Here is a 14,487-nt window from a genome sequence, read left to right on the forward strand (position 1 = left end):
AATGTATATTATATAGGTATTTATACAATAATACATAATATACGACCTGAAATCGTATCCTTTTCTTTTCGAATAGTCCTGTTACCCGACTATTGTTTAAGTTCAAGGACGTAGTAATTATGACAACTGGTTTTACTACTCTTCCTTAACGGACATGTGCGTACGTGATGTACAAATAATAGCGGGAAGGGGTGTTGGACTGTCGGAGAAGAGTGTACATCACACACGCGTCATGTGTTCAAAAGTGTAATTCGACACCGAGAAAATAATAAATATATAACACGAACGACATAATTGGATTCGTCACGTGCCTTAGTTAACCGCGCACTGACTCGCTCTTGCGTGTTCGCGAAAACGACATGCCACCGTGTTTACGCTTATTTAATAATAATAATAATAATAGTAGTATGAGATAATAAAAATATAACAACTTGAATTTGATTAGACAACTTTCAAACAGTTGGGACACGGATCAACTTTTTCAGTGGCCATACGGATGACGAATTCATCAACCCCCTGTACGCTGTACGCTGACCTTAAAATAATAAACACACACGAATATTGATCGTGTTTGATATTTCAGTTGACAAATCGACAACGACGATGAAACGACTGCGTTCTATAAATAATAGGTAATTTACTAATGTGGGCTTAGGACGCTTAGGACGCTTAGGTATATTTCTTTCTGATACAGAAGTCACAAAATATGATTGATGGTTCAGAAACAAAATAAAAAAAATAATAACGCACGTGACGTGCTGTAGTCGATGTGTATGGGGTTCTTCACGGGTGTGGTTAGGATTTTACCATGTTACATATATTATGGACTATAGTAGTATAACAGCCTGCCGCAGTTATTACGATATATAATACAGTCAACAACCGAAGATGTATAAATTGTAAAAAAATTTTCGGAACAAAAAAAGTACGGCCTACTACAACCACAACACGAAAGGCCACGAATTGTTGAGTTTATATTTACGACGGTCCAACAACGACAACATACCGATTTCCACAACTTTGAACGATCACTGCTCACCGCTCCGGCGTATAGTACGATTATTATGTAGGAATGTGACCACTGGCGACCCGCCGTGGAAAACGTGATGACGGCGGTTTTTTTCCCGCAGCACCTATTGTATCAAACACGGACACCGCCACGTAAGTTATGGCGAGTTATACAACTACAATAATAACAATAATATTGTTCACCCCTGGTCCTCCCCTAACCCCCGTCAACCACGAGAAAAGTACGTGCGAGCATAATACTATAATATTTTATATTGTGTATAGATATACCTATTGGCTATTATACCTACTACAAGTATAATCATATACAATCGAGACGAAGATCTCAATATAATTGTCAGATAGTCGGTCGACCCATTTTTTACAAATTCAACAATATATTTTTAGGTATGTTACATATCTATAACGTAAAAGCATGTTTAATGACATAGTTAATCATTGTTTATATAATAACTATTAATAGGTTTAGGTAGATACACTTATATAACGAATGTCTATAGATAGTATTTGTATATGGCGTATATATAATATTATGCATGCAATTTATAGACGAATTTAAGTATAAACTAATTGTATTACAGTTGTAAGCGGTACTATCTAGTTCGAAATTAATGCGCGAAAATAATACAATGTATTCAAGTGTTGTACGATATTACAACATAAAGTATTGACCACGATTAATTAAACTGAACTGTAGTGATACTAACAACTATATTATATACCATACAAACGATCTCATATATATATATATATATATATATATATATACATATTATACAATGATAACAGAGTTGACTACATGAGGTTTTGTAGAAAATAAAACATGGATTTGAAATAATGATAGAAAATAATGTAGGCCACAACTGTTTTCATTTGCCCCTGAGTTTATTCTAGTACGTGACCTATACTATAGCGACAACCGATTTATTTTCCATCGTCCCAAAAATTAACTTTCTACAATTTTGGACGAGGCAAACGTGAGCGACGTTGTTTACAATAAATAATTATGTATAAATGTTTAAATTACAAAAACAATAAAATGATCACTTCGAATACATAGTACACTTGAATATAATCATAGAACATATATAGATTATAATTTAAGGCGGATTTGCACATATCTACTAAAAAAAAAATTAAAATAATATAATTGTATGCATGAAAATCGTTAAACATGCACCAAATATGCTCTTATCCAAAATGTATGCATTCATAATATATTAATACATACATTTTTTGTCATTTCATCTATGAAAATCAAAGAAACTTAATAAAATTGTAGATTAGGTAAATTAAAGATAATATAAAAACAATTTAAGCATATAAAAATGTTTGCTTATATGGTTTATGAAAACTTCTTTTAATAATATTTTACATAAAATGTCTTCATTAAAAACCAGCTTGACAAAAAATACAAAACAAAAATATCATCATTTATCGTATAATAAAAAATATTGGAATTTTATTACAAAAAGATTAAATATGCACATTTCTTCAGAAAAAAAATTATCCCACGTGCACAATTAACTTTTTCTATGCATTCTCTGCTTAATAAATCATTAACATTTCTTATTCCCATTGAACTGTAAATACTCTTAGTAAAAATATAAAAATGCATACAAATCCGGTCTTTTAATTTATAATAACAATTAAATATTATATTTATATTTTATAATAAATTTTTTTCAATTTGTAGAACTCTAAAACCATTTAGCCGGCCTTACTCTAAACACACGATGATAATATAATTTAAAGAAAAAAAGACGCTGCCGGTCTGCTGGCAGTGATTCTCGGGGAGAAAAATGATGACAAAAGCAACAAGTGGTGACGCGGAGGGGAGGAAAACGACACGCGTATTATAGCCTTTCGCGCAATATGAGAGCGGGACATCACTAGCGCGACGGCCCGAACAGAGGGCAGCTGGTCGGACGGAGCGGTGGCGACGTGTCGGCCCATTTTTGGTCACTCGCCACCGAGGGGTAACATAATGCGCTGCTGCTACAAGAGCCACAGCCTGCTGTTCGTGTATAAAAGCAGCCGTCGGTCGGCGTGGCGCATGCGCGTCTATTTTAAATATTCCGCCGGTCGCCGTCACACAGAAATAAACGAGGATCTAGGCCGACTGGATCCACGGCGAAGCTATAAATATCAGAGGCGGCTGCAGGCGCCCCAATAGTTCTATGTATATATAATAATATTATATACGTGAATACGGACGTGTGTGCTTAATGCTCATGTGTGTGTATATGGTGGGTAAACTACTCTATGCCATCTGTCCCCGAAAATTCTGAAGGGAAAATTAAATACGTACTACTCTATTTTTCACCACACCAAAGTAAAATTCCAAACCCACATTAGTAAACCTACATTATTATTTAATAATCACTATGCTAACTCGATTAATGTCAAATCCGGAAACAATTTTGCCAAAATCAAGCGAAATTATACTTATAATTATAAATATAATAAGTATCTATAATAAATAGGTACCTTATAATCATTTTTATTATGATTTAATCTGGCAAAACTCTAAACGTTAGACAGGTAGTTAGCATTGACAAGAGTTCAAATCCAATCGAATAAAAACATTTATATTGTTAGTATTGTTACTATGAAGTATACCTATAGTGGAGGTAGTCTTATATATCATAAAAATCTTATTGCAATTACAAACGTTATGTTACAATAGAAACCAATGAAGTCTATTAGTTATAAGTGCTCATATCGTTGTAATAAAATTAAAATTAAATTAAAAACAATGTATCGCAATTTGAACACTAGCATATTAAATTAGTTTTTATTTTCTAAATGCCAAATAAACAATAACAAAAAAATAAGAACGGATATAGTACACATAAAGAATGTTGAATACTACTCGTCTCGCTTCATTCAATCCTTCAATGCAAAATACTTTTAGCTATTAATGATACTATAAAAAATATAAATCCAATCAACTATCAATCAAATACAAAATAACTAATATAATTTAAAGCAAAACTTAATTTTTCTAACGTTTCACATTTAAAGTGTTTATAAAAACAAATTGAATTAGTAGTCGAAAGTTTTTAATTTATTTAATTTATTTTCTATCACACAAATTAAAGTTTATTAAGGTACTCATAATAATACTAATATTCCATAATATACAATAGGTACATCACAAAAATACTTTTATAACTTTTAAAATTATTTTGATTTAAAATACAAACAATTTCACAGTAGATTTCTATTTTTTGCAATTTTCTGGAAGGTAACTGATAATCTATAATAATGACCACTTTAAAGTATTATAATATCTGGGTCCATTTCATATCACTATTAGAAATTATTTAGTACTACTAGCTGCATTTGCACTAAACGCTAGAAACAATAACCACACTTTACTAGTATAAAAACTATAGTAATTATTACAATCATTGTCTTGTGTTAAACAAAATCTCATTATCTATAATAAAATTATAAAATACGTACACCTAATAACTAAGTATTAAATAGCTATAAGTATTTATTTTTAACTTTTAAGAGGATACTCGATAAGGATTAAGAATATTATCCTTATCTAGAATAATATTAATTGGATCAATTAAACAAATCCGTATAAATAAATAATTTATTATCATTTAAATAGTTTTTAAGTATTTATACAGTAAAACATAATCCACCTTCAAAACTATATTAGCTCTCAGTATTTATAAATTAATATATTATCGTTGTACGTCTATCTGTGCAATTCATTCAATTAAAACTCATCTTGAGAATTATTAAATTTTTGATTATGAAAGCGGAACGATGAATGTATTGATTATACTATGATTTTTAAAAATAGGGGTGGTTTCTAGTAGCCAATTGGATCTAGTTTGTACTTTAAATAGGTCAAAATAAAAAGTTCCTAATACTTTATTTTATAATCAAAAAAAAAAAAAATAAGGAATAACAAGAATTTTTCGTTAATCCAAATAATTGTTTTTATAAAGTAACTTTAGACCCAAAAACTGTAGATACTTGAATCTGGTCAGATAGTACTACTGAATACTAATTAAAAAACCATTTACAAAATTTACTAATTTTAATAATTGTATTTATAGATTGTAAATAATTTTTTTTTAATAAAATACAATGAAATACTTAGCGTAAAAAGCTGACAGAACATCCCGCTCAGAATCGTTTTTCGTATACAATCATTGAATTCAAATTTAACACACCCATATAATAGTGAGCTAATCAATACCTAATGTACAGTAGACTCAGTAGAGTGGTATCCAATTGACTTTTTTATCTTTTGTTAAGAACCAGTAGTAAAAACTTGACTTTTTCTAGAAACTTGAGAAAAAAACTTTAAACATGGTTAAATTAAAATAAAATAAACTTAAATCTTTATAATATAAATCTATAGCTGATAACTTTGGTTGATTAATTAATTAACAATAGTATTGTTTGTTCATCCATACTTTAAATACAAACAAATATGAATAATTATCATTTTCTTAACATGATATAATTTTCAAAATAAATCATTACTTTGCGTGCTCGTTTAACGCAAAAGACTGGTCCTCTAAATATTGGAAAACATTAATAATCTTTGAGATAATTAAGGTTTACAGCTAAAAGATTTCACAGTGTAGTATACATCAATAAACTTAAAAAACAAGAAATAACCAAACCTAATTAATTCCTACAAAAAAAAAAAACTTAACCTAACCTTTTAACTTTTAGTAGCGATTGTTTTATTTAATATTTCACATGTGTACCTATTTAATTTTTATTTATAAATATTAGTTATAATATATCAAAAGCTAAACTAATACAGTTTTTAATTATAGAAAATATGCCAAGGTATCATTTATCTTAAATCAAAATTAATCTCCCAATATGACGAACGTCTCGTTAGGACGAACAGAAACCTTGATGAAATTATATTTTCATCTGCTCAACAGAGAACTAGATGATATAAATAATTTGATATAACTCATACATGTATTATATATAGTTTAACATTTATAAATAGACAATACGAACTATTCATCACATGAGTCATGCGAATGATTGAAGCTTTAATAGTAACTTTATATACTTAACAATTAAACATATTATGTTCGACAAATTATTGAAAAATTAGCTATCTACCTACATGTTAAATATTTATAAATTATAAATAATAATAATAATAAAAATACATAATATGTATATTTTATTTTTCCAACTAAATATACCTAAATACTAATAAATAAAATAATTTAAACATTTATTTCGTCATAAAAGTAACATTTAATTTAAGATAAGGTTATCACAAATGATCTAGTTGTGTTTAAGTCATATTTTCTATTTAAACATCGTAGATATATTATTTTCATGGAAATCATTTTCGGTAGACTGAGGTATACGAACTTAATTACGTATATGATTAAACATTTTTAATGCTGAATGTATAAAAAATATTACCATCTATTTTTATAAATAATAGCCGATTTGTTATTATTGTTTCATTCTAATTATATAAGAGCAGTAGTTATAATGGCAAAAATCTTTTCAAAAATACGCGTTAGGTTAGAGCTCAACTTATACATCAAAAATTACTGTATTACTACTACTACTGTTATAATTTAAAATATGAAACACTTTCATTCATTTTCCAAATGCGTATAACAAAATGTAATGAATAAAGTAGAAGAATTCGTGCGAAAACGAAAGCACTCAAAAATATGGGTATGGGAACAGCTTTCACGATTTTCGCGTTGAAATGATAAAACAAATCCCCCACAGTTTGTAAAATAAAAATACCTAGAATATTATACTAATATAATTTTAATTTATGTAGTATAAAATATTCTTACGTTTGTAATATTCTACGTTCTCAATTCTAACTAGGTAGCTTCAGAAAATTAGTATCAGCAATCGATGATAGTTAATATCTAAATCGTATCTCTCATCCACCCCCTCCCAATAAATGTTTTTGATATCTGGGTGACATAACACAGTACGTATTAACTATTAACTATTAATCTCATAGCTCTATGTCCTATGACAATCAAGTATCAATTTATAGATCCATAAATGATCGTAAGTCAATTTCCTTTACTAAATTCATTGAATGTCTTTTATATTTTTAATCGCAACGAACGGTAGCTCGACAAACTTCAAATGTTTTTTTTTTATACCTACCCAAACGATGCGAGCGAACGCTAATAACAATATTATATTGTTATCCCGTGAATCGGGTACGGCTACACGACGGGCGGAACTCAACATAACAGTACTTATAATACTGTTTGTACACGACCGCGCCCGCGTGATACCTACATAATATAATATGAACACGCAAGTAAAATTGGTAGAAGATAAATCGTAAACGCGATAACGGAAGCAACCGCGAAGGGGCACATCGTCGACCTTTCAATATCGAAACGACCAGCGGTGGTGTTCTGACGCGATAATGAGCTGGTAACAAACAAGTATAACAACACAGACTTACAAACAGCCATCGTCTATATGTTACTATAATACTATATATATAAACACAATTAAGAGGGAAGAAAATTCCCACTTGCCAACCGCGATATAAAACTAAATTTTTTTGCATGTCATTTAAAAGCTACGTGTGTCTTTACACAAAGGGAGTCCAGCAGCAATACAAACAGTATTTTGAGTGTCCCACCTTTTCCACTATCAAAAGCAATCAAAAAAAAATTTTTAAGAATCTCAACAACTCGGAAATGTTAAGCGTATGATTATAATAATAGTGTCAGTTTAAACTTAAAAGTGTCATCGAAATTATTTCATATAGGTTATTGCAAATAACTGTTATTATTTGAGAAATCAAGATATTTAAACATAATTTTAATTAAAAAAAAAATCCCTACAGAAACCTTGAAAAAAGTCTAAGATTGATTCTTTAAAAAAAAAAATTAAAATTCGTCCACTTCAAGGAAGCAAAATTTTGTCAGCCTCTTAAACACAAATCATTAACTTAATGAAGTAGGTGAGGGGTAAAGACGACAACATAATATTATAAAATAATATGAATGTATGGTTATTGTCAAATAATACGATCAGAGCAAAATATATTTTTGAAATATGTAACCTTACACATATAATTTGAAAAATATACATTTAATATAACATCCCTGTCCTAAACCAAGAGACACTAATATAATTAGGCCGATATACGCACATATAGGGTGTATTATATATTTGTAAAATTGTAATACAGCGAAGTGCGTAGAAGATCGTCGCGGAGGCCCTCGACGGAAATCATTGACGAGTCCGCCACGCACAGGTTTATTATTTTCATGTCGGATTTAATAAAAAAAAAAAAGGAAAATCAAACGCGAGTTCAATGTCGTTGCGTCGAAAGATAAGGAGGTGAGAGGGAGCGAGCCGAAATGAATCCGTCCGAAACCATCTACGTACACCGTTTCCCGTATCCCGTGCGTATACTAGTAGTCAATTCGTCGCCAACGAAGCCACGGCGTAACAACAGATAACCACTGGAGCGGAAACGGGCGATGGGGTGGTGAGCGTATCGCGGAAATAAAACATTGCAAGACATCTCGCTGCGAATACCGTATTAATTTTAGCCTGCACTCTTTGATATACCTAATTATATTCATTTAGGCAAAATCCTTTGTCCGTCTGTTTTCGTCTTCGCACAACATTACCGCGATTTAGTGATACACAAAAACGATCAACTTTAAATATTCCAAAAATGTAACCTACCCAAAGTCCGTTTTTTTTTTCATTTACATCAGATTACCATTGTGCATATACTACACAATTAAATAAATTAATACTCATTCAATAGGAAAAAGTCGAGCATAATATGCAGAAATATGATTACACGCTTAAACATATTTAAACCTAATTAAGTTAATCATTTCAGAAAATTCATTACAACTCATATATTGTTCGAATATTGATGTAAATATAATTTGAAACAAACAAAATTAAAATCTAATAAAGTATAATAATTAAATTAGTGTTTCTACATATATATTATAATACAATTATTATCAGTATTAATAGCTATTAACTTAATAGAATAATCCATTAATGCATATTACCAAAATGTAACCCAAATTTATTTAATTTCAATAGTTTGAAGTTAAATTAATTTTACTTTATTAATAGGTACCTGTGGGTGGTCAAAAGTTATATTATGCTCTTTGACACAGTATACAATTTTATACAACTTAATTATGGAGTACTCCAGTTACCACAACCCACCATATACATAACATATTGTATACACAAACACACATATTATACAGTGTATAAATAGTAATTGATAATAAGTAGTTATAACATTTTATCTACATAAAACATCGTAAACCAACGAACTAATTGAAATTGTTATCGAGAAAGTTGAATAAAATTACAAATAAAGCAATGGAAGTATGAGTTCAGTATGAAAGAATCACATATACAAGATTATTGAAGAATCTGAAATTTAAATATAAAACAGAATTCTTATATTTTTATTTTAATACCTATATTAATGTTTTCTTTATATTCGGTCACGAAGTACTTAACAAATATATGTAATACATTATATTAGATGCATTATTAATAATAACCTAATCGATACAAGTACTACATAGTAAACAATAAATCAATTAACATTAAGATTACTTAAATTGGGTTAAAAACTTAAAAATAGTCATTTTGACTTGATTTTTAGTACCAACAACTCCAATCTAACAAAAGTAACACCACATTAACAACATGTTGATTTTTTTCAACTCGAACACAAAAGATGCAATGGAAAGGCCTCTAAAAAACTTTGTTGTAGATAATAATAATAATAAACTACTAAACAAAATAATCTTATGAAAATCATATAGGTAAATAATTCTAACAATTAGAGGAAGGTATGCGAAAGCTCGTAGATGGTATGCAAAGAAAACAATTTTAAAAAGTTAGAATTATTATTGATATATATTTTACACAATTATTGAGTTCTTAATAAGAAATCTTAATTGATTTAATTTAGATACTTATAAGGCTATAGCTATGCTTTAAAGTGATTTTTTAAGTGCTATTATACCTATTAAAATATTTTTCAAAACTTAGCAGGTCTGCTAACTGGAATATAAAAAGGTTGAAAGCCGCTGATCTAGTTGACTGACTACCCAGATGATTATCTGATAAATTGTTTAGTACAACCTCTATACAATGTCATAAACTTAATATAAACACGATAAAATATTAATTCTCGAAATAACTTATCAATTATCACTAATCAGTAACTAGAAATTAGAATTTATCAGATTTAAAAAAATAAATAAATTGCGAATAAGATGCATTTAAAAAATTCGAAATTTACACAACAGATTAACAAATCAATAAAGATTATCAATTACCAATATAATGATGAAATTAAATAGATAAATACAATTGTAATTTCAACATTTAATTATTAATGATAAATATACTTGGACAGGCTTGTTTCTTGATAAAACAATGATCATTACCTAGGTTTGCACGATTAATTTTTAAATAAAGATACAAAAAATATTTTAAATGATAATACATACTAAAAACCATTAATGATTTTTAATATGAAATAAAAACTTCTATTAACATATTCTATATTATATCCTATCCACATTTTAATAGGTAGAAATGCATTTTTGTGATAAAGTAATAGGTACTAACAAAAATATTACACTAGGTCAATTGTCTACATTTTATTTTTTTTAAATACCTGTTAGAATAAATAAGATGAACTTTTTAGATCAACCACGATTATTAAAGGTCAAATAAATTAAGTGTTGATAATTAATATATGAGGAAAATTAAAAACAATACTGCTTAATCTAAACACAGTTAATTTATTTACAACCTATCAGATAACCTTTAAAGTCATTAGGATAATTGCTCTATTACTAAGTAGTAACAACTAAGCGCATCTTCAACACTAGCTATTTATTTAATATTACATTAATAAATGAACCCAACTGAAAAACTAAAACTACTACTTATTATTATCATTATTTATTAAGAATAGGATATGAATGAATTGACCTAGTGTTCTGATTCACCACATACATCATATTATGTAGTTAGACAATAAATAGAATTATGTATATGTATACAATCAACACAGGCAATATAATACCTATATCCTTAGTAGAGAAAAAATATTAGAGGTTAGCACCGTGAAGATTGGACTGACCGTTGTAGTGGCCTCGATTTTCACGCATGAAAAAACCTTAGGAGATTGGTCACAGTTCAGTTGGCTCTATATTCGATCAGTTTAACTAGACTACATAGTAGGAATACAGAATACAGAAACATCAATGTAGCATCTTAAACAAAAAATTAAATTAAATAAAAATGATTATATTTTAGTTTGGAACTCATTTAAAATTAAACTAGGTAGTAGATAATCCAAATCTAAGTACCTACCAAAATCTACAAGTTAATATATTTAATAAACAAAATAGGATAGTGATTATTTTTAATATATAGTTAATTATGTTTATGAGAATTCACATTTAAGATTAATTTAGTGTCTTACTTATGTCTCTTCTAGAATTTATTTTCTTAAAGATAATTAAAATATACCCAAAAATATCAATGAATAACATTCTTTACGGCAAAATATTTTTAAACCTATTACAAATAACTATCCAGTTTAGAAAATTGAAAACAATTAATACCTAGGTATAATTATTATAAGTACCTATTTCATATAATCTCACCTAACTCATCCTAAAATAAATAAAAATAAACGCAAACAATCAGCAGTTTAAAAAATGTCAAACATTTAATAATAAATTGCATAAACAGGAATAATTAAAAAAAAAAAGATAAGATATTATTTATCCAAACTTTCAGTTAATGTAAAGTACCTATAGATATCAAATAATAATAGTTGTTAACAATAATTCAATTACAATAGAATAAAATTCATTTAATTTCCATTGATGAACAAATTAGTAAAGAAATATTGGTTATAATAATGCTAAATGTTATAATAATTTAAAATAACTTTAAAAGAAACTTTAGGTCTATTTGATTCTGGAAAAGATGCCAACATTTCAAAACTAAATATAGGTGATGTGTAGGATTAGAACTTTTGTGAGCCAAGTTTACAATAACAAATGACAAATACCAATAAAAATTATTTTGAAAATGCTTCAACTTACAAGAACATTGCTATATTGTAATAGAGAAGGTATAATGTTTAGGCAGACCAATTATCTATCTAATTATCAAGTTTAAATATTTATTAATTTACCTATATCAATTACAATTTATAAAACTTCTACTTTATTCAGTTAATACGTCTGCAGACTTCAGTATAAAATACCTAACTCATTTATAAAATTAAGTAACTATATCTAACTAATTGGTAATTGGTAAATTATTAACTAAACATAAAAATTAAAAATTAGCCAACATATATGTAATACAACTCTTTTTTCTATATCTAGGTTATCAAATCAAATAAGTAATAATATCAAAATTAACTGCATGTGGATTTTTTTCACACTCTTCTTGAAATAACAAGATTATTTTGTTAAAAATATGTCACAATTCTGATACAATAATAAATTAAAATAGGTATTTATCTAAAATACAATTAATTTGGTTACATTTATATTATCATAAGTAATTTCCATGAAATAGTAAGTTAAGCATTATAATCAATATTGATTTATAAAATAAAAATCAGCAAGTAAGCAAAAAAATCTGAAATAAATCGTCATATTAATACATGACAGCATTTTTGTTAGGTTACGTTACACTACTAGAAGTCTACAATTCTGCTTAAAAAGTAAGTAACCAAAAAATTATAATCTGTTCAGTATCTACTATTTTCTATTATTTGAATGTTTACTTTTTTCTATACAATAATTCAACAAGTAGGTACCTACTAGCTAAATATATGTATACAACTAAAATTACATACATAGAGGTCATATATGTAACTTGAGCTGTTGAAACTCTTAAGCCACAGAAACCAGATATTGTTATCACTCTGCAAACTTTAGAAGGTAATCAAATTAAACCACGAGTCTATTTTGATGATGGGAAAATACCAGTCTTGGAGGGTAGCTGTTATCTCCTTACCTTTCGTAAGTTTAGACCTATAACTACCTATGGAAACTATTTATTATTTTTTTTTTTTTAATACAATTTACAAGATAAACGACTGAGACCGATCATTCGCATTTTGCGATAACAGCGAATCATCTTAGCGCAATTACTAAGTAATCGTCTCTTTGATTAAACCTACACATTATAATTTATAGCACTCGTCGGCAGGCAAAAGATCTTGAAAAACATAAAGTTTACCTTTTTCTGCTGTTTTTCCCACGCTGGGTCCAACAGCCCTTCCCGTTCCCATTCCTCTTCCGGTTCCATGTATCCGTTACTGTAGTCGATGTCGTTCGAATGGTTGTTCATGGTCATCATTTGGAAACAGCACTGCGGGTGTTTTATTACTTCGCGACGGTCGTCGACGAATGCGTTTAGAGTTCGATATTCAAAGAAGTTATCTCGACGGTACTACAACTACCGGACGGTGCACCATAGAAAAATGTACCGAATATATTTTCAAATGAAAAACAATTTTTTTTTTTACGATTCTTTGCGACGGTAGATCGGTATTTAAAACACTGGCTGTATATATTTATATAATACAATTATATATATTTATACTTTTGCTGTGTATATTATTACTTGTATATATACATGTACATATATAATATATATAAATATATATATATATACGTTAAAACGATAAAAAAAAAACCGCACTAACGACCGCCGGTTGCGCGTATATACATCGAAGCGGACCGTGTTGTTTTGTTGACGCGCCGCAGATGCGTTCTCGTTCGTCCCCTGCGCCCGTCCCGCGATCGTCCTGCAGCCGACTCCCACTCCTTGACAGCTGGACGCACGCCACGGCTTTACTCCCACCGGCGCCGACGAAAAAACCAACGACTGCAGTGTGACCACGCGCCGGGTGACGATTATTCTTTATTGTGTACAATCGTATAAATATTCGCAAGTGCCACCATAGTCCGTACTACCTACGTGGTGTCGTGGTATACGTATAAAATATAAATCGTATAATTCGTACAATAATAATATTACGCAAAAGTTAAGTACTACTGTTTGACAAAAGCAATAATGCTGCAGTAATGCAGTAAACTGCCTATGCCCTATATCTCTATAGGTAGTGGAAACTACTTAGTAATCATCGGTATACAAGTACTTCTGTACAAATGGAAATCGAGTAGATAAACAATTTAACAATAATTATATAATGGAGGACTAACATTTTAAAATAGTAAATACTAAATAGTACCTTTAATTAGTAATTGCCTAAAAACAAACAAACAATTTTAATTTTGTTTTATATTTAAGTAGTCGAGAATATAATAATAATGTAATTATACAGATATTTCATTAAATAAAAAATCTAATTATTGCGGAAAATTATTTAAT

The 14,487-nt window shown here is 28.7% G+C and overlaps 1 protein-coding gene across 3 annotated transcripts in view; it reads right to left on the bottom strand.

Annotated features, from left to right (window-relative positions):
• Positions 1-13,868, bottom strand: part of LOC114125111 (alpha-actinin, sarcomeric) — a 32,625-nt gene extending 18,757 nt beyond the window's left edge. For 2 of the 3 annotated variants that reach the window (XM_027988611.2, XM_027988610.2), the window contains exon 1: positions 13,330-13,867. In XM_027988611.2, coding sequence (XP_027844412.1) covers positions 13,330-13,449 — 120 coding nt within the window. In that variant the 5' untranslated portion in view covers positions 13,450-13,867. Of the gene's footprint in view, positions 1-13,329 lie in introns of all 3 variants that reach the window. The other variant, XM_027988612.2, reaches the window with a different exon arrangement.
• Between the last annotated feature and the right edge of the window lie 619 nt (positions 13,869-14,487).

Source organism: Aphis gossypii, chromosome 3, assembly GCF_020184175.1.
Source record: "Aphis gossypii isolate Hap1 chromosome 3, ASM2018417v2, whole genome shotgun sequence".
Classification (NCBI taxonomy): domain Eukaryota; kingdom Metazoa; phylum Arthropoda; class Insecta; order Hemiptera; family Aphididae; genus Aphis; species Aphis gossypii.